This window comes from Rattus norvegicus, chromosome 9, assembly GCF_036323735.1.
Source record: "Rattus norvegicus strain BN/NHsdMcwi chromosome 9, GRCr8, whole genome shotgun sequence".
Lineage (NCBI taxonomy): Eukaryota > Metazoa > Chordata > Mammalia > Rodentia > Muridae > Rattus > Rattus norvegicus.
The window spans coordinates 64,391,534-64,413,947 of record NC_086027.1 but is presented as its reverse complement, the minus strand read 5'-3'; the positions used below and the strand labels follow the sequence as shown (position 1 = coordinate 64,413,947).

Below are 22,414 nucleotides of genomic sequence, written 5' to 3'. Positions count from 1 at the left end.
CTGAGAGGCTCCATTCTGCAGCTGACTTTAACAGATACAGACACTCACAGACATTGGATAGAGCTTTGGGGTTCTTGCACTAAAACAGGAGGAAGGATTGCAACATCTAAGAGGATAGGAACTCTACAAGAAAACCAACAGAGTGAAGTAACCTGGACCCTGGAGGTCTGTGAGAGACTGAACCATCAACCAAAGCACATACATGGACTGGACCTAGGCCTTCCCAGCCACATGTAGCATATATGCAGCTTGGTCTTCATGTGGGTCTCAAACAGCTGCAGTGTGGGGGTAGTGGGCTATTCCAAAAGCTGTTGCCTGTCTGTAGGATATGATCTTCTAGTTAGGCTGCCTTGCCTAGCTTCGGTGGGAGAAGATGCACCCAGCCTCATAGAGACTTGATGATGTGTGAGGGTAGGCAAAGTACCCAGGGGAGGCCCCACCTGCTCAAAGGAGAAGGGGAAGAGGGATGAAGGAAGGATTGTGAAGGGGTGACCACGAGGTGGACAGTGATGTAAAGTAAATAAGGAAGGAAAAAATTAAAATTAAAAACAAATGTAGAATTTTTTTAATAAATAAATTGAAAAAGTAGCACAATGGGCTAATATATTAAACGGAATCCGACTGTCAGATCAAGCAAGCCTTTAGTCAGTTATCAAATCTTTTCAAATTCAAAAGCATTGGTTCTTGAATACGAAACACATGTCTGCTAAACATCTGTCAATGGAACAGTAACTTTCCACAAAAGAAAATGCTCTGGATACAGAATGGACAGAAAGGAAGAGGGATGCAGAACAGATGGTGGACCACAGCAGCTCCAGTGTAAATGACTGAACATGGAACAGACAAATCAGAACAAGCCTCTAAATCAGGGCCCGACTCTGGGAATGTGCTGTAAGCCAGCTCTTAATCAATTAGGTGGATCTATGAAGCGAGGTGAGAACAGTAAGAAATTTATAAGTTACGCACTCAAAGTGCTTAAATGGTGACTAGTACGTGGGAAACAATAATGTCAACGGTTATCTCTGTGGTCGAAGTGTGAGAGAAGACACCCACGTAATTCCCTTCAAATACGTCAAGAGCTGTAATGTGAAATTTCAACTTACTCTTTATGCTTCCTTAAGATGGCAATGAAACTGTCTAGGAAATGTGCCCAATTTGGGCTCAACGTAAGAAAATTTCCAGGCAACAAAAGTGGCATGAAGAAAGTTAGCTTACTCAGGGGAGAGGGAGCTCCTGGGGAAGGGAGCTCAATCTCATGCATTTCAGGGGATCCCGGAACATCTACAGAAGTCTGCCCTAACGTAATGACTGTAGACCGGCCTCCAGTGGCTGAGAGTCACCTCTGACTTCTTTCACGAAGTACTTGGCACACAGTAGCTACTCAAGACATCCTATGTGCTGTCATCTGGGGTATCTATTTAATTCACCAATTATATACATTTGCAGTCCATATCTATATCACAAAATTTTGAAATAAGACCTAGCAGCACATAAGTCCCATTTTATTATCCATTGACAATAAAGAACTTAAATCAGTTTGGCTTTCTCCAGATATTTCCCAAAGTTCAGAAAGAAGAAAGAATCAGAAGAAAATTCAGAAGAAAGAATCCAGTAAAAAATAAAGTCTTTGTTTTTATATATAAAAAATATATGATATCTAGATCTAGAGATTTTTAAATTATGTTCCAGCCTCAGTTAAATTATGTTTTGTCTCAGTTAATACCACTCACTAAGCCCTCAACACATAAACAAACAAAGCATACAAAGAAATGTCAGTGGAGAAAGGGCTTCACATAAATGAAAACTTAACTCTCCGTGATGTAAGCTTAATGCAGATCCTGCTTTTACAGCAGTAGCACTGAAGGGACTGGGCTTTGTTTTTGTTTAGTATCTTGAATTGCCAAATAGACTGGAAACCCAGTATATTACCAATACACTCGATGGTACTCAATAACTCTAGAAATGTGAGGAAACGGATGTACACAGTTGTAAGTCACCAAGGTTGCAGTGTTTTGTTACAGCTGCAATAGGAAACCAACTTTACATTTTTTTTCTTTTTTTCTTTTATTTTTTTTTAATTAGATATATTTTTTACTTACATTTCAAATAGTATTCCCTTTCCCAGTTTCCTGTCCATAAGAAAAGACCTCCCTCATACAGGTGTTCCCCCCATCCACCCCTTTTATTGCCCTCCCCCACATTCCCCTGCACTGGGGGCCCAACCTTGGTAGGGCCAAGGGCTTCCCTTTCCACTGGTGCCCCAACAAGGCTATTCTCTGCTACATATGCAGTTGGAGCCCAGGGTCAGTCCATGTATAGTCTTTGGGTAGTGGTTTAGTCCCTGGAGCTCTGGTTGGTTGGCATTGTTGTTCTTATGGGGTTGCAAACCCCTTCAGCTCCTTCAATCCTTCCTCTAGTTCCCCCCAAGGGGGTCCTGTTCTCAGTTCAGTCTTTACATTTCTAACACATGAGTTTTTCCCTAATCCTCATCTGTATATGATGAACAGGTCCTCAGTTCCTCTGGTGATTTCTATATCTCTGTGAATTCCAACTTAAGTAACACATAGACCCCAGGCTAACCAGGGATAGTGGCTAATGTAAAAACAATGAAGTAGAACGAACCAGATATATTAAAAACCTTTAATTTTGCAGGTTTGCTGCTTGTTTGATTTTGATTTTTAGGATATCATGGCCAAAAGTATTGCAAGATAGATTTCCTTAAGTAAAAAAAAAAAAAATCTGGTTTTTCCCTAATTCCCTACCATTATTATTTAATAGCCATCAGACCTGAACAAATTTCACGACTTGTCAGAACCTTGGCTTCCACATCGGTGAGGTGGAAATGACAGTTGCATCTTGCCAGACCCTTGTGAGAACTGGGATGACATAGAAGCTGGACAATGTTAGTGTCCGTTATTCTTCTATAATATGAAATGCTTGAAATAAACCTCTACCATCTATCCATCATATCATATATAATTATAATTCGATTGTTTAATTGTCACAAATAATCTAAATCAATGTCTCTTTGCAAGAATAAAGGGGGTAGAAGATACTCACACTTAGTTCCAGGTCTTCTTGTGGAGGTTGGTTATAGTGGCTGATGCAAAGAACAAGCCTACTCTGCCCACTTCTCCTTTTCTCTTCCTCCTGCACTCCCCTTTTAGGGTTGTGCTGGGGGTGAGGAGTATGGGGGTGGTTGGAAAAGTTCAGGTCATCTCAGAGGATGCAGCACATAGGGACGTTTCAGGACCCACTGGGTTTCCTTCCTCTGCTGTTCACATTAACCTTGGAAGTACTACTCGGGCCCTTTGTAAGGCAGACATCTAACGTTCTCTGTAGGGCTGTCTGTTCTCCAACCCCCTCTTCTCTGTATATTAACCATCCTGCTGTTAGAGATGTCCTGTGGACCTTGTTTTTCTTCTACCATTCTTCATTAGCCCCTGCCATGTGACCTAACTAACTAGAATTCTGTTGCTGTGATAAAACACCATGACCCAGGCAACTTATAGACAGGAGGGTTTATTTGGGCTTACAGTTGCAGAGAGGTAAGAGTCCATTACCATCATAGCAGGGCAACATAACAGCAGGCAGGCATGGTAACTGGAGTAGCAAGAGAAGAGTTCATATCTTAAACAGTAAACAGGGAGCAGAAAATGCACTGGGAATGGCACCTGGCTTCTAAAAGCTAAAAGCCCACCCCAGTGATCTACTCCTCCCAGCAAAGGCACACTTCTTAAACCTATCCAAAATAGCTCTACCCAGCTAGTGGCTAACTATTCACTGGCAACAATGGAGAATATCTCATTCAAACTACCATGCCTTATTCATACAAGACTTCCTTTACCTCAGATGAAGCAATGAGAGGCCTGGACATGTTCTCCTGTCCCCTTTCTCAATATCTGGACCAGTTTCAAGGACTCTGACAATCATTCAGTCACTCAGAGTAGTAACTCAGAGGAGAGGTGAACATCAGTCTCGGTTTAGAGGGGAACTTGGTGGAGGGGTGGACCGTTGGAAGTCCACAACCATTACCACATCTTACACTCAAAAACCACCATTGTAGATCAAGCAATCAAGCTACAATCCCATCACTCAGGAAGCTGAGGTTGCCTTAGTCCATCGTAAGAGTGATCTAAAAAAGTTTGTACACGTGTGTGTGTGTGTGTGTGTGTGTGTCCGTTTATCTACATATTTTGTGGTGTGTACACATGAGTGCATGCTTAAATGTGTGCACATGTATGTGGAGGTCAGAGGTTGAGTTCAGGTGTCTTTATCGTTCTTCATCTTATATTTTGACACAAAGTCTCTCACTGAACTGGAAGCTCATCAATTTGCTAAGGTTGGCTGGCCAATGAGCCTCTCTACTTGCCTCCATTGCATGTTCCCAGAAGTGGGGTTATAGACAGGTTCCATCACACTTTAGAATCTCTCTAAACCAGGCTGGCCTTGAACTCAGAGCTCCATCTTCTTCTGCCTGCCCAGTGTTAGGATTAAAGGCCTATACCACCACACATGGTGAATGTTTTGTTTTTTTTAATGGAGTTACTTACTTGGGTAAAACAAAGCAAACAATCTTTGAGTCCTTTCTCTTCCTGCCTTGTACAGTAAGAGAAAGAAATAAATTCTCTTTGGGGGCCATGCTTTCCTTCTAAGACCTTCTCTCTCCCTGTTCTCCTTTTAGCCTGGAGGAAAGACCAGCTGACCACAGAAGTAATGTGCAGGCTACGATGGGTGACAGGCTAACACAGCACTTCATGCCCCTCAAACCCCTTTATCTAAACGGCAGGGGCTAACTCCAGTACCTATTACACCAAGTTGTATGATGAACTGTTTCCCAAAACCCAATCCTCTGTACTGATTAAACCGCCATGCTGAGGGGGCAAGCATGAAGACTCACTTTGGCATTTCCTAGGCCTGGGGCTAAAAACAGGGGAGTAGACAAAGCTTCTTACTGATACCAAGTGTCCCCACTCAGTCTCACCCCACCCCCAGAGATCTCTAAACTCATGCAGCCTTGTATCTAACCATTGCTGTTAAATGTGTTAGTGTGATGGTCAGTGAGATAGCCCAGCAGGTAGAAGCGTTTGCCATTCAGGACGAAGGATTTGAATTCAATTCACAGAACCCACAGTAAAAAGAGAAAAGTTGTCCTCTGGTGTCTGTACATGCACTATGGCGTGCGCACGCGTGCGCGCACACACACACACACACACACACACACACACACACACACACACCAAAATAAGACATTTAAAGATAAAATAAATGTGTTAAAAAGCGATTAAAATGTACTACAAAGAACCAAAAGTTATCAAAATCTGTAACATTAATTTTCCAAATTTCCAGTTCTGCACAATGAACCCAGTAAAGAAACCGAGCCTTTTCCTCAGTTCCATTTGACCCACTTGCCTCTAGCACGTCTGGTCCTTCACTCTCCTCCCACCGTCCTCAGCCACTAGTAAAGCTTAACTGCGGTGGTGTGAGGTGACTTCTCCCTGCTGTGTGACTTCCTACTGTTCATCTAGTTATGTTCCTAGTGAATGTGCCTTTGAATGCGGTCAAGAGACTGCAAGGCCAGCTTGGTCTACACAGCAAGTTCCAGGATAGCCAGGGCTACACAGTGAGCCGCTGTCTCAAACAAAACACAAAAGGCTGCCAGTGGCTGGTCTCTAATGTCTCTAGGAAACACTAATGCACTTACTGCAAGACCAGCTTGACCCCACACTAACAGCATGTCAGAACATGTTAGTTGAAAATATGTTTGTAAGTTTCAGACATTTGATAGAAACCTTCTCAGCAAAATAAAAATCTTAATCCACTTTGAGAGAATGTAACCAAATACGTTACCTCTTTTCAACAATCCAATATAACTGCAGATAGATAACTACACAAGAGAACTGACTGGCTTTTGACACAGTCTCCTAGTGATGGGGACAAGCCTCTAGGTACCATTTGCTCCAGTGCTGTGTCTCAGCATAGCAGAACAATTACCTTTAACACAGTAAAGTAGACACAAGGGCGGTTATAACATAATCTTATGTCCGGCCTTCCTACCCAATGACTTCAAAATTTCTCTACCAAAACAAAAAGCATTAAGTGATCAGACAGCCTTTAGTTTAATAAATTCATCAAATATTCACTAAGCTCCTCCCGTGTGAGAGGTACTATACCTTCCCCAGAGATAACAGGAGGAAATCCCAATTATACAACATCATATTCATTTATCAAGAAAATGGCAGTTTCTATCGATTGGGAACTCAGACACTCCTTGCTGATTTATCGATGGAAGACAAAAGTATCAAACTATAAAATACCCTATCAGTTTGTAATGATTAATAGTCTGTCTTTAGCATGTATAATTTATTCTAAAGATGTATCATAAACCACTGCTTAATGCTAACTTTTGTCAAGAAGCAAAAATATACTGCCAGGGGGCCCAGTCTTCTCAAGGAAAAGAATGGAACACAAAATTAGTGTAAAATCATCAACTTTTCATGTGAAAAGCTGTAAGATTGAGGGGGAGAAATATGTTCAAATAATTCCAAAGAGAATTCCCCAACGCTGATTACGGAATGTTTTCTTCTTGACTTGTCAGCTGAACTTACTGTGCAAGGGTACAAGTTTTTAAAACCTGCTCTTTCCTGCGCACCGGGTAAAAATCAATCAGTAGTATTTAGGGGAACACAGAGCATAAAGAGTTGAAGCAGTCAGGAGTGTGCACACACCATTAGTCCCAGCCCGTAAGAAGCAGAGGCAGATGGGTCACTGCAAACATTTGAACTCTTTATCTGGCTCTGCATTTGTTAGTCATGTGAGACCTTGGAAAAGCCATTTAACATCTCATCTGCAAACTGATATTTACACTGATGCTGATAATAACACCTCCATATGCTTATTGTAATATCTAAATTACTTAATATACATTAAGTGTTCAAAATCATGCCAGACTCAAAGAACAAATATGTATTTTCTATTATTATAGAAAAAATTCTCAATAGGATAACTTATTCAAGATAATACTGTATTTTGTCAATTATATTAAAAAGAAAAATTTTAAAAATATCCAATAAAAAAGAAAAATTAAACCACTTAAATGTTGATAAAATTTCTAAATATGTACTATTTAATTATGGTACAGAATCAATAACTCCAAAATGTCTTAAAACTGGGCTTTGCCGAAACTAAAAACGATTTTGCATCTTGTATGAAAACCTCTAGGGTAGCAAAAGGTTCCATTCCCTTACAGCAGATCCCCTATCTCCTTTTCCAAAATTTACTCATGATCAATAAGTAGGAAACTGTAAGTTTAATGATGCCGATTGGACTGTACTTTATGAGGTAACATCTCCAGTGAGAGAGATACCATAACCCACATGTAGTATCAACCCAACACTCAAGATAGACTGGAATGGAGGACAAGTCATTCTTCTGACATTAATGCCGTTGGCTGGAGCCTGGTCCTGCCCAGTTCTGAGCCCTGGAAACCATGGCCCCTTCTGGCCTCAGGGTGTACCTGAATATCATACTCATCTCCAGCCCTCAGGTTAAAGAGTGTGTGGGCTTTAACCACATAGGCTCTTCACCTGCTTTGGTCTAAACTCATTTAGGCTTAGAAAAAACTGCTCACTACAAGGTTGGGTCCAGTTCCACAATATAATGTTGGTCCCAGCTACGCATAGTATTCTTTTGTCTCTTTTTATATTATTTGTGTATTTATCTCCCTTGGCATTATATAGAGACATGCTTTGAATTTGAACATCTCTATCTAGATTCCAAACTCTCACGACATCACAATCATATCCCTTCTAACCAGAATCTTATACCATGTGAACAACACAAGCTTGCTATTTGTACATACTTTCTGATTTTATACCATGTGAACAACACAAGCTTGCTATTTGTACATACTTTCTGATTTTATACCATGTGAACAACACAAGCTTGCTAACTTGTACATACTTTCTGGGCTTAGTCAGTGCTTCATCCAGAATTAGCATATTTTAAAAGGCTCTTGAGAAAGGTCAAAATAAAAGAATGAGCAAAACAGATGTTATCTCCCAAAGTATTTTGAACTTTAATACAAAGTTTTACAGTTAAGGACAAACATAATCTCTTTGCTTATAATAGCTACACCCTAAGGCTGTAACATAGTTCAGTGGCTGAGATCCTGAGCCCCATCCTTGATACTACAACAGAAAGAAAAGAAATATTACATACTTCTATAATTTATAAATACAAAAACACTGAAAAACTAAATGCACTTACCAAACAGTTTAGTTTTTATGTTTGGGGTGGATTGGATTGTTTCCAAAATTGTTCTTCCCGAGTGAGAATAATGTGTAACCTCCTAGATTGAGAAAATACATAACTTCCTAGAGTGAGACTGATGATGTAACTTCCTAGAGTGAGACTGATGATGTAACTTCCTAGAGTGAGAATGTTGATGTAACTTCCTAGAGTGAGAATGATGATGTAACTTCCTAGAGTGAGACTGATGATGTAACTTCCTAGAGTGAGACTGATGATGTAACTTCCTAGAGTGAGACTGATGATGTAACTTCCTAGTGAGACTGATGATGTAACTTCCTAGAGTGAGACTGATGATGTAACTTCCTAGAGTGAAAATGATGATGTAACTTCCTAGAGTGAGAATGATGATGTAACTTCCTAGAGTGAGACTGATGGTGTAACTTCCTAGAGTGAGACTGATGATGTAACTTCCTAGAGTGAGACTGATCATGTAACTTCCTAGTGAGACTGATGATGTAACTTCCTAGTGAGACTGATGATGTAACTTCCTAGAGTGAGACTGATGATGTAACTTCCTAGTGAGACTGATGATGTAACTTCCTAGAGTGAGAATGATAATATAAATGATAGCTCTTTTCTACTCACATATGTAATCCTGCTTTTCTCAAAATAATACTAAACTGATAACAAATTTGGTGAGTTAAAATGATACTATTCAAAATAAAACAGATAATACCTCTCCTAAACATATCGACACAAGACATTACAAATAAAACTGCAAATAATCCCAATGTTAAATCTAAGAAACAATTTCAACACTTTGTCATACTAGAATCTTGCTTATTGCCATCGGTGTTTGATAAAATACAATACCCAGACCAATACTTAAACAGTGCAAAAATATTAAATAGAAGTTGGTCTTCTGTCATTATTATTGTTATTATTAGCATAATATAATCACTAATTATAATAAACTCTGTTGTATTCCATTGTGAGAACAGGAATATAAAGATGAACTGGGAAACAGAGGTGAATAAATTAAATGAAACTCCAAACCAACCTTATGATTAAAACACTTGTCAAAACATATTTTGCTGACAGATTTTACTATAAAAAGATTTATTTATTTATTACCATAGATTTATACTGAAAGTCCAATTCAATAACTCTCTCCTCTTCCTAGAACCAGTGGTTCATTCAGTAGTGATATCACAAAGGAAGGCTCAAGAAACATGGTACCCCTGGACCTCTATCCATTTAAATATAGATAGTTTTTAAATATACAATGTTATGGCTGGCAATTTGGACATTAGGCTTGAATATAGAATTATTTTACTATTCACTATTAGTAATGCTGAACAGAGATGCTGAGAAGGTCGTTCAGTTCTTTGAGCTCTCCCCTGGTCACTCGTTGCCTGATCAGTTGCTCTAGCATTACCCAAAAGCACTTTTAATGGGTTGTTTGTTCAGTAGTACCAAGCTATGTGGGCTGTCTCCTGATGTTTCTTCATAATGCCCTGCTGTGCCTGAGGTGTTATTTGGCAATAAATGTTCAATTGACATTTTACTGTGCAACATTTAATTGGCTGTTTGCTTCATTGTAAAAGGGAATACTTGGGACAACTATTCAGAGGTAATCACAATGTGTGTTAACCCCTCAGTGGCTATGTAAGTGAATTATACTCTTTAAACCTTTACCAAAAGGAAACGCAAATCTATAAATTCTAAGAATTATAGCAAACACTGATTAACAGGCACTTCTAAAGCCTTTCATCAAAATGTAAGAAGGTATTTACCCAAGGTTTTATTCCTCATTTCTCCCAAGAGGTGCTATTAAAAGACACACTAGAAAAGCACTGAAATAAGAAACTCCCTTAAGGTGACTGTGGTTACTCCTCTATGACAATTTCAGAGAAACTAGGCTTTCTGACTAAGGTTGTTGGGATAGTAGGACAAACCCACCAAGAGGTTCAGTGCTACACATATAGCTGGCTCATGCTTCAGAGGGCAGAGGGAGAACCCCATCTGAGGCTGCAGATGCCACAGCATGCTAACAGCTATCCCCATAGCGAAAGCTGGTCAGCTCCAATGAATGTCAGGTTCTCTCTTTAAAATCACGACATCAGTTTGTTATTTAAAGTTTTTAACACATATCAGTTGTCTTAGTTAGGATTACTATTGCTGTGATAAAACACCATGACTAAAGCAACGTGGGGAAGAAAGAGTTTCTTCAAAATGTTACCCTACCACATCACTGTTTATCACTGAAGGAAGTCAAACAGGGCAGGAACCTGGGAGCAGGCACTGATGCAGAGGACATGGAGGGGTGCTGCTTATTGGTTTGCTCCCCATGGCTTGCTTAGCCTGCTTTCTTATAGAACTCAAGACCACCAGACCAGGGATGGCACTACCCACAATGGTCTGGGCCTTCTGCCATATAGCAATCACTAATTTAAAAGATGCTTTATAGCCCCTTCTTAGGGTGTCATTTTCTCCATCTATTATCCTTTGAAGCGCTGGATTTGTGGAAAGGTATTGTGTAAATTTGGTTTTGTCATGGAATATCTTGGTTTCTCCATCTATGGTAATTGAGAGTTTTGCTGGATGTAGTAGCCTGGGCTGGCATTTATGTTCTCTTATGGTCAGACAGCTTCCCAGTATCTTCTAACTTTCATAGTCTCTAGTGAGAAGTCTGGTGTAATTTTTATAGCTCTGCCTTTATATGTCACTTGACATTTTTCCCTTACTGCTTTTAATATTCTTTCTTTGTTTTGTGCATTTGGTGTTTTGACTATTATGTGACAGGAGGAATTTCTTTTCTGGTCCAATCTATTTGTAGTTCTGTAGGCTTCCTGTATGTTCATGGGCATCTCTTTCTTTAGGTTAGGAAAGTTTTCTTCTATAATTTTGTTGAAGATATTTAATGGCCCTTTAAGTTGGGAGTCTTCTCTCTCTTCTATATTTATTGTCTTTTTTTTCTTGGAGCTGAGGACCGAACCCAGGGCCTTGCGCTGGGCAAGCTTGCTAGGCAAGCGCTCTACCACTGAGCTAAATCCCCAACCCCAATATACTTATTATCCTTAATAGACTTTGGTCTTCTCGCTGTGTCCTGAATTTCCTGGATGTTTTGGGTTAGGACCCTTTTGCATTTTCTTTGACTATTGTGTCAATGTTTTCTATGGTATCTTCTGCTCCTGAGATTCTCTCTTCCATCTTTTGTATTCTATTGGTGATGCTTGCGTCTATGACTCCTGACCTCTTCCCTAGGTTTTCTATCTCCAGGGTTGTCTCCCTTTGGTATTTCCTTATTGTTTCTGTTTTCCATTTTTAGATCCTGGATGGTTTTGTTCAATTTCTTCACCTGTTTGGTTGTGTTTTCCTGTAATTCTTTAAGGCATTTTTGTGTTTCTACTTTAAGGGTTTCTACTTGTTTACCTGTGTTGTCCTGTGTTTCTTTAAGGTAGTTATTTATGTCCTTCTTAAAGTCCTCTATCATCATCATGAGATGTGATTTTAAATCCAAATCTTGCTTTTCTGGTGTGTTGGGGTATCAAGGACTTGCTGTACAGGGAGAACTGATGCCAAGTAGTCTTGGTTTCTGTTGCTTGGTTCTTAAGCTTGCCTCTCACCATCTGGATATCTCTGGTGTTAGTTGGTCTTGCTGTCTCTGACTGGAGCCTGTCCCTCCTGTGGACCTGTGAGCCTGTGATCTTAGGAGTGAGAGCACTTCTGGGAGACCAGCTTCCTCCAGGCGGGATTTAGGTCTGAAGGGCTATGAGACAGTCCCAGCTCTGGGAGCAGATGGATACCAGAAGGCAGAGTAGCATTTTCTCAATTGAGGCTCCCTCCTTCCAGATAACTCTAACTTGTGTCAAGACTAGACAGCACATAGGTATAGAAACAAAAGTCTATATGCTGATTAATTCCCAGGGTACTCTACAAAAGCATTTATAACTCTGGCATGTCTAAAAATTGTAAGTAGTTTTTTATCATATTTAATTTCACATTACAACTGTTTATAAAACTGTGTTCAGAATTCCAATTGAAATCCTCTTTACCTCATTCCCCTATAATAAAAATATGCATTCAGTGTACCAGGTATCTGGTCCTTCTGTATATCAATTTAAAGAAAATACAATTCTTCTCAAAACTCTGCTGTCTTTGGGGGCACAGGAAAGAAAATGCCCTAATGTAAAACAGGTCTGAGCTTCAAAACTGACACCATGAAGAGGTATGTGTTCCATGCATGCTCCTTATCCAGTACACACCAGCCAAACTGCCTTTCCACACACAACATGGGCCTAAGAAAAGGGCCACAGGCTCCAGAAGGACTGTTAATCCCCTCTTGGGCCATGGAGCTCTAGATGTTCTAAGCTGGGGTGGAAGGTAGAGAAGGAACAATTCACCTCACAAGCCCAAGACTCGGATGCTTCAGGCACTCAGCTTGTTTCTAGCCTAGAAAGTGTTGAGTTATGAACTTTCTGCATCTGAGGAAATGCACGATAACACAGTTCCAGGTATTAAGTAAACATGGCTGTGAATCCCGACTCTGCCTTGAATTATGTCTCTCTGTACCTCCCTTACACCAGAACACTCACCGTGAGGATATGAAATGTATGAAAGCTCGTTTAGTGTTTAACTATGATAGGCAGCATGTAATGTAAATTCCATCCCCTTTGCCTCTCTGCTGAGTCATAACTTGGTCATGAGTCAAGTGGTACCCAAGGTGCATCTTTGAGGTTGCGGCTCACAACACCAGACCAGGTTAAGATTGGTCTTGATAACAGCTTAATGAGGCAGAGAATAGCCATTCCTTTAGATGCTCTGCAGTATGTCTCAGATCCTCACTCTAGTACCTAGCTTCACCCCACATACCAGGCAGTGCAGTCAATGTGGTATTGATTACACTTCCTTGCCTAGTTATATAGACTTAATTGGAATAAAAGAAAATGGACAAAAATAGAAACAAAAATGAACTGTTTTCAAAATAGTTATGCATCTCATTTCCCACTATCTAATATAAAGAATAAGCTACACTGTTTCCTATTTCTACAATATTATAGATATAGTTATTGGCCTTAATTTTAAATAAAAGATATTTTAAATATTAGAATATTGGCATCAAATACTAGATAAGCAATCTAATTTATTAGAAATGTATTCAAATACAAAATAGTACATTAATATTTGTACATTAATATTAGCATTCTCCTAACTTTTCATCTTAAATCATGTATCAAGGATGTCTTAGGGTTTTATTGCTGTGAAGAGACACCAGTACCAAAGCAATTCTTATAAAGGCAAACATTTAATTGGAACTAAAGGTAGCCAGGACACTGGATTTTTACACTGGGCATAGTTTGAGCACAGGAGAGCTCAAAGCCAGCCCCCCACAGTGCCACACTTCCTCCAACAAAGCCACTCCTACTTCAACAAGGCTACACTTCCTAATAGCACTATTCCCTTTAGGCCAAGAACTCTATGAGGGCCATATCTAGTCAGACCACCACAAAGAAGAAATTAAGACGGATTAATGAATATAACAGTGTATGTACACACACACACACACACACACACACACACACACACCAAAACATGAAGTACTTATCAATGGCAATTCTGTAGAAAATAATCATACAAGAAAAAAGTAAATGGATTACAGAGAATCTAGCTAAATTCTCATAATATTAAAAAGAAACACCTAAATAGAAGGAAGAAAACCACATTGACATTAAGAAGGCTTGTGAAACTGGGCACAGATAAACAGTATAATTGTTTCACTCAGTGCAGAAGGAAATTGTTTTCTCGGCTGTACACATGTTTTCAAATTAGGAAGGGCAAATTAACTGAAAATATCCCTTTAATTAACATACAAGGAAGACTGGTTTCTGGTAGGGTAAAGGAATGAATTTTTAGTGTAATATTCATGCTAATAGAGAATTCACATTAAAACAATTAAAAACCAGTAATCTAAGTCAACTTGAAAAGAATTTAATATTTGACAAATCGCAGGGATGGTAGAAATATATGTATATGCACATATGTATATATATGCAAACCCAGAGATCCACCTGCCTCCCAAGTACAACACCACCCAGCTTAATATATTTTAATATAAAAGAAATTTCTTTGCTACATATGTGTTTCAAAACCAAATAAAAAGAATCCCTGACAATGTAAGTACTGTCACCCCTCAGTACAGCACAGATGCATCTACTACATGTGTTTTGGTTGAAATATAAAACCTTCCAAAAAGAAAAAAACCTCATGTACTGAAAGTTCGGTCCTGAGTCTGATGTTCAGAGGTGCCACCGGAAAGATAATTGGATCACAAGGGCTGAGATCTAACCAGTAGATTTGTCTGTCGTGAGGGATCATGATGGGATTGTTGGGACAAAGTGTTAAGTAGGATCTGAGGCCCGCTTGCAGGAAGAAAGTCACTAGGGACATGCCCTTGAAATGTAAGCCTTGTCCTTAGTTCCTCCTCCCTCTGCTTCCCGGCCACCATAAAGTGACCTGCTATCCTCCTCTCTGTCCCTTTGCTATGGTGTATATGAACTCACTAGAGGCCCAGAAAAGCAACGGTGATGATGGGCTGAAATCTCTGAAACCATGAGCCACAATAAATCTCCCCTCCTCTGATGTATTCAATTACAATGACATAAAGTGACTATGCCTTTTTAGAAATTCTCATCTTTGCTGCATTACAGTAACCACGTCATGTGGCAGGAGACTCAAGATGTAAATGAAAATGTTCCTGACTGCTCCCAGGAAGAATAGAAGAAAGCCCACCTGCCTCTCACCCCCACAGAAGAAGTAAAGGCCTCTGTAAGCCACTGCTGCCCACCAGTGACCACACCATCCCTGCAGCTTAATGTGCTCAGCACGAGGACCTCAGTCAATCCGCTGGGCGTCAAAAATGTTTGATGCAAATTTGAAGGTATGAAGCCAATAAAACTCTAGCCAGCCTTCATTGCACATGTTAAGGGCCTCAACAGTTAGCCACAGATACATAGGCACAGACACATAGGCCTACAAATGCATGGAGTAGTTTGGAAAGATGCATAAGAAAATGCTAATAGCCATGGGATAGACTATGTGAGGAGGATGGAGTGTGGAGAACCAAAAAGTCTTACTCTCATTTGATTTCATTTAATTGTTTTAAATCATTGTACATTCTTCAAATAAACCTAATTTAAAATAGCTCATCTAATTTTGCAGTATCTTTAACTTTATATACTATTTATTTAATTTCCATTAAATAGAGAAAATGTAATACTCTGCTGTCTTCCCTTCTGTCACAAAAACAAACTTCAAAGCAAAAGAGGCACTATTACATGGCAATGACCCTTACGAGAGTATGAACCACACAACAAATAAAGTGGGGTGGGCTTATTCATTTTGAGACCAGGTATGTTCGGGAGACTGGGTTTGAAATGAGGACCCTCCTGTGTCAGCTTCTTGAGTGCTGAGTCCCAAGCTTCCATTTGAGCACAGCCCTTGGATTTCAGAGCTGTAGTAGCACCTGGAGCACAGAGCACTTCAGAGAGGTAAACTCACTACAAGATTCGGCACAGTCCTTAGCCCTCGTGACTTGGACTTTCCACACTATTACAAAGAGCCGCCGCGGTTATCGTCGTGTACTTCAAACTACCTTACAATGACGATGTGTAATCCAAATGTATCTGGTTCCTAAATGTGATTATTTTGCGACACAATATGATTTCTGACTTGTGGTATTAAAAGAGGGCCATTTCTCTTATCCAAATTCACATTCAGAATATAATTCTCTTTGCACGTTATGAAAAAGTATAGATAAGCAAACAAACTACTACAAGTTATTTTAAATGATCATCCACTTTTAACAGGAAGTGTCCCTGTAGCTTTTAAACTTCCATGTGTCCGTGTTGGAGGAAAAAACATAGATAGTGCTTAGAGATAGGTGGATGTGGGTACAAACATTGGTGCTGGTAGCTTAGGAAAGAAGATAAGCATTACACTTACACGGTGGTCGCTTGGTTTAAACCTAAGCAAGCTTCCTGAATGTGTGAGCCTACCGGGTAAGTCAGTAGGTTGAATAGTAGGCGGCTCCCAGACCTTTTACTGTCGCCTCTGGTGTATTGTGTGTAACTCTTAAGGGTGTACATCCACACTGACTGCTTTACCAGGATCAACTTTAATCTCACATGTACGTAGTATTCGCAGGGATCTATGCTAAGAGGCCCTATTCCAGAGCTAACACCAGGGCTCTTACCTGAAAAAAATTACTCCAAAGTCATACACCCAAAAGATGAACTTTCGAACATGGGAAACAAGTTCAAAGTGGAAGACAGAAATAAATAAAAAATAGGGCAAAGAAAGGTTTACAATTCCTTGGCAGATGGATAAAGGCAAATCCTCTGGGGATGCTAGGGGAGTCTGGGAACGTTTTCCCGGATGTGTGTTTTCTGCAGCTCAAAACCTCTGAGCTCTTCCTTCATCCCTTCTATGCTGTATGCTGCAGCATCCGCTGCAAACTCTGCCTACCTATCTGCAAAGTTCAGGATTTCAGAACTATTTGTGTCTGGGGAGATTTCCCACACACACTTAAGTAGGCTGTGCATTGCCATTGCTATTCGGGAAAGCTAGCCCTCCTCTGGAAAATGCACAGCCAGCCCGCAAGTCTGCGTTTATCCCAAGTCCTCCCTCCCTCCTCCCATCTACCGGTTAGTGAGGCTTGCGGCGAAAATGAGGAAAAGCATCCATCAAACCGCAGAAGCGCAGAGCGCAGAGAGGAACTTTTCCTCCACTGACTGAGGGGAAGTCACTTCTGCTTCTCAAGGCCAGCAGCTGACTCTGGGAACCTCCGGACTAGGCAGGAAGGTTTGGCTATGAAGGTGGTATAAGAAAACAATGCCTAGCCTGCGACGCCAGGGGCAACGAACATCCTGCCCGGGGTTGGGGAGGGGGGTGTCCCCTACCCACCCGACACCCAGTCCCAGGCTCCGGGCCGCTGTGGCTCCGCTTACCTTGATGATGCTGCTGCGCCGGGGGGTCGCTCGTGCCGCCTCCAGGAGGCCAGCCTCGCTATCCGCGGGGACCCCCGCATTGCCCGGCAGCGCAACCCCGCTGCGACGGTCCCTCATCCGGCCCCCCGAGGCCTCGGGTGCAGCGTCCCCGGAGGCAGCATCGGCGCCGGCTCGAGGGTCGTCTTCGCCCTCCGCAACGTCGAGAGGCGCCGGAGCCTCCCTGCTAGCCGCGCCCTCAGCCATGGCCAAGCACGTTCTAGGCTCCCGGCGAGACAGCACGACCGCCAGCGGCGTCCAGCCCTGAGTAAGGGTGCGCTCAGGCACCAGAAGGAAACGCCGCTAGACTTTGTTTCAGCGCGCGACGGCGGCTGCAGCGGCGGCCGCAACTTTGTAGAGAGGAGACATCACTCGGGCAGAGGCGTCCTCGGGCTGTGGTCCAGGAGGTCAGCGGGCCGGCGCGGACCGGCGGCGGGGGCGGGGAGAAGATGTGAGCGGGAGGGAGAAGCAGGCGAAAAGCAGCGGGAGGTACCGGCGACGGGAGGCGAGCGCCGGCTCTGCGCAGACAAAAGACAGCGGGCGCCGGAGCCCGGAGCCTCCGAACCCTCCGAAGCCTGGACGCGCGCGGCCCGAGCGGCGACTGCGGACCGGCCACCAGCCACCTGCCCGCCGACCGCGGAGCGGCGGCCTCAGGAAGTGCGGCGGCGGCTGCCTCCACTCCGCTCGCCTGTGACAGGGAGGGAAGACTTGTTTTGACAGCCCATGGGGATTGGCAGGCGCCCGGGCCTCTCAGGAGCCGAGGCTCGCCGGGGGGGTTCGGCCGGACCAATCCTTACGGCGGAGGGGTGTGCCCGAGCGCGAAGAATGGAATGTGTTCTGTTGCTCGGAGCCTGCCCAGCCCCGCTGGCCCCGGTACTAGGCGAGGATGCGCGCGCCAGTGTGCGCACCCGCAGGCACTCGGAGTACATTTTAGGAAGTTTAAAGAGGCGAAAACAAGCTGAAGGTGCAAGAAATGAAACGGGGGAGGGGTGGGATGCGGGCGTCAGGGAGACGCCGGAAGAAACACTACCTGCAACACAGCAAATCTGGAAGAAAGAGGGTGTTGAGCGAGAAGGTCAGATCATTTGGGGTGATAGTGACACTTGGCACAGCCAAGGGTTAATCACAGGCTCTTCTGCCAATCCTTAGAAGTGAAGTCCACGCACTAGGACCCTGGAGTTCCACAATTTGCCTCGGGTTCTATGAGCGGATTCTACATTCACTCAGTAATCTGAGTGATTACAAGGAGTTGGGAGAAAGGGGCAGGGTAAGAGAAATCAGCGCAATGAAAACCCTTGGACCGCCCCCTGGATGAACCGCAGATATGTTGGAAGCCACATCACAACACGGTCATTGGCAGGTTTAGTTTCTTCCCTAAAACGTTCCCGAACGAGGGTTCAGCCTCCTTTCTACATATAATTCTAAATCAATTCATTTTGCTCCTTCCACACCAAGCTAGCTAGGATCAAGAGAGTAGAGATTCAATAGCATTAACCAAACTGTGAGCAAACGTAGACAATGGTTCTAAGGTCCCTGCAGAGTTGGAAGACAGCATTTTCATTTAAAATATTTGGAGCATCAAGGTCTATATTAAACCTCACTTAGATCATTAAATGGATTTCAATTAATAATTTCATAATTCAAGATTTACTTTTTCCGTAACGTGGCCAAAAGCACCAAGAAATTCTTAAGCCCTTGAGAGCCAGAATTATATTAGAATTCTAGCATTTTAAAGATGGACTGGGAGTCTTGGGGATCATCTAGGGCAGCTCTTTTATTTTTAAATGAAAGCCCAGGGAGGCCTTGTCTACCGACTGATTGGTACAGACACTAAAATCAGATCTGCTACCCAGCAACCTCCGTGCTCTCTTCACTTTTTTTTTTAATCTAGCTCCCCTGGGGCTACGACCAGTCAGAACTGGATGTGACTCTTGGGAGGATTCACATTTGACATTTATCATCTCCTAGGGAAGACTAGTAAGATCTGACTTTACCTTTTCTTTAAATATACGAGCACTCCAGAAAAGAGTATCCTCTAGATGAGCTGCGAGCTCTGGTTTTAGAAGCAACACCGCCCTCTAGTGAAATGATGAGAACTACAACCAAGATAACAAGCGCTGCTTCACAACTGTAACAGAGAAAATATATTTTGTCCTCAGAAGTATAGCCAACTTTAGATTATTGTTTTTCTGATGCTCAGTGATAATTACGTCTAAATTTTTTTACAGACGTCAGAGCGTTTGTTTTCTGGTACCTTAGTAAACTTTCCACTTGCGAGTTGTCCTTTGAAGATTGTGAAGCTGCAGTTACCTCCCTCACTGTCTTCCTATGAGTCTTATTTACCAGCGTTTCCTATCCTGCAGGTTCGTGTACCTTTATATCCATTTTACGGTATTGAAATTAGTATCATCTCACAACTCAGGACGATGACTGTCAAATAAGGAAAAGGCAGAAGGTACAACATATGGTTTGCAACATGTTTTATGAAACCAACTCGTGACTTCTGTGAACACCAATACACAAGAACTTCTGAAGACTTGGAGTATCTCTTCATAAAGGTTGTCTGACTCACTCGGCCTTGAGAATGGCGGAGAGAATCTTTCATTCTGTTGTCTCCTGCCAGAAGCTCAGAAGGCTTCTCCTGCCTGCAACTTTAAATTTAAAAATGCCCCATGTGCCTGCTTATCTCACAGAGGCTAGAAATCAGAGCAAGATGAGACCAAGGTCAAGTTTCCTGCAAGGGCATTCTCCTGACACAGGAAAAACTCCCACTAAGTCCCAATTCTTAAGGTTCTACAGACTACACAACATGGGATTTGAGACACAGACACGATCCAAACTACAGGAGCCATGGAGCTGGTGCTACCGCAGGACACTGTCATAACTAACGTGAATGACACTGCATGTGCAGGAATGGTTGTTCTGTCTCCAGGACAACAGTGGCTGGGCGGGACTTATATATCATGAGAAATGCATGTGAGAAGAAGAACATGGGCTTTGCAATTACCATCTAGCACATAACTATGATTCCCTTGCTTTTTAGCTGGTTGTAGCTTTCAGCAAGTGACTTCAAACCTAATTTAAACTATGTTTTATTTTGTGGAGTGTGGTGTGTGTGTGTGTGTGTGTGTGTGTGTGTGTGTGTGTGTGTGTGTGTAGAAGTTGGAGCAGTTGGTTCTCTCTTTCCACCATTTGGTTCCAGGAATTGAAATCAAGTTCTCAGCTTTGGTAAGAGGTTTCGTCCACTAAGGTACTCTGCAGGCCTCTGCTTGAAACATTCAATTCTTAGTTTCCTTATATGTAAAGTGGGGCTTAGAATTTTTTACAGAGGATTATCTGACACATAGAAAGTAGTTAGCAAATGTCTCTCTCACCATGCCATCTCAGCAATAGAGGAAGTCTTGAGTTTCTCAGTGCTATTTCTTAGGTCTGGAGTTCTGAAGTGACTTCCCTGAGTGAGCAGAGCCAAGCTGGCCTGTCTGGTCTTTGGCGTTCAGCTACATGTTTCCAGGCTCATTAGTCCTGGCTCAGTGTCTGTCTAGTCGCTGGTAAGGGGAGTCTCAGATCCACATTACCCCAGCTCGAAAGTGCTCTCAGCTCGTTTTGTCGCTGTTTATTCTGATCTTTGATTTCTTCTCTCAGGTGGAATTCTGGGATCCTTGAGTGTTAGAAATTCTATCGTGTGGGAAGTAAGAGGGTCATTTTTTAAGCCAAAGTGATTGTTTGGTCTGAAACACTACAGAAATCTCTCCATGACTGTCTTTAGAACACTAGCTCTGTGACAGGCATTCTGGGAACTAGAGATAGATACACTAACAATTAAAATTAACAAAGTTTTACTTCACACAGAAACTATACCCTTTATTTCAGAGAGACAAAGAGGGGTCAGTGTAACAGACCATACGATTAAATATCTCCTCAGACAGGGTACCCAGGCACATTCCCATTTTCCAATCTACAAATCTAATATTGCCAACATTATTCATAAAAAAGAAAGGAAGACAAAAACTGTGAGTGAAAATAATTTGGCAAGGGGATTATTAATGTAGGGACAAGAATAGGACCATAGTTGCTGGCTTAACTAAATTTGTCCCTTCTCAAAGTCCTCAAAGTAGCCAAAGAAGAGAATTGTCTTTGGGCAGCATATTCTACCATGCATCCCACACATACTCTACCATGCATCCCACATACACTCTAACATGCATTCCACACATACTCTAAAGTCTAGCATGCATCCTACACATACTCTAACATGCATCCTACACGTTCTCTGACATGTATCCCACACATAACTCTAGTATGCATCCCATACATGCTCTAACATGCATCACACACACACACACACACACACACACACACACACACAAACATGCATTCCATGCTTAGGTCCAAAGCAGCAAAGTCAATAAGTCACAGGCTGAAGTCTCCAGAACTGTGAGCCAAAGTAACCTTTACTCTCCGAGTTACATTAGTTATGTAATGCAGTGTTTGAAAGCTGATTAAGATAAGTTCTATGTTATCAACACAAACAATTGGTGGGTGTAAGAAAACATATATTCTCTCATCTGACTGCTTATAATTCTTTAATGTGCTGCACCTTTAAAGTTTTCTTGACAAATTCACTGACTGTGCCTTAGGAACAATACATTGTTGTGTTACAGCAACTCGGTTGAGTCATGGTGCTTTCCAATATTCATCATAATCATTGTGATTTACTAGGACAAGGAAGTGAAATTTGTAGGGTAATTGTATTAAAATATTATAGCAGCACAAACACACGGTAAAGAAAACCTAGGCAAAACTTAAAGATTATTGAGTTGTTGAAACTTTCTCTAAAATAAATTGCTGCTTATAGAAGAAATTAAGGTGCCACAGCTTTCTGGACCCAAATTCCACCAGGAGAGAGCTGATCTCGCTCACAGGCTTACAGGACGGTCAAGCCACTGTCAGAGACAGCAAGACCAGGTAACAAGGTAACAACAGAGATAAACAGATGGTGAGAAGCAAGTGCAAGAACCTAAACAGCAGAAACCAAGGCCACTTGGCGTCATCAGAACCCAGTCCTCCCAACACAGCCAGTGCTGGAATCTCAGGGGCAGAAGATACCATAGAAAACA

At 42.0% G+C, this 22,414-nt stretch overlaps 1 protein-coding gene and 1 long non-coding RNA gene across 2 annotated transcripts in view; both read right to left on the bottom strand.

Annotated features, from left to right (window-relative positions):
• The window catches only part of Plcl1 (phospholipase C-like 1), a 337,196-nt gene extending 319,224 nt beyond the window's left edge, over window positions 1–17,972 (bottom strand). Inside the window, exon 1 of the mRNA NM_053456.2 lies at window positions 17,262–17,972. Coding sequence (NP_445908.2) covers window positions 17,262–17,504 — 243 coding nt within the window. The 5' untranslated portion in view covers window positions 17,505–17,972. The remainder of the gene's footprint in view (window positions 1–17,261) is intronic.
• LOC120094794 (uncharacterized) lies at window positions 8,054–17,255 on the bottom strand. The gene is made up of 2 exons (XR_005489492.2): window positions 8,269–17,255; window positions 8,054–8,189 (listed from the first exon to the last, which is right to left on the bottom strand). It is a non-coding gene; the product is annotated as an uncharacterized LOC120094794 (long non-coding RNA).
• Window positions 17,973–22,414: the final 4,442 nt, after the last annotated feature.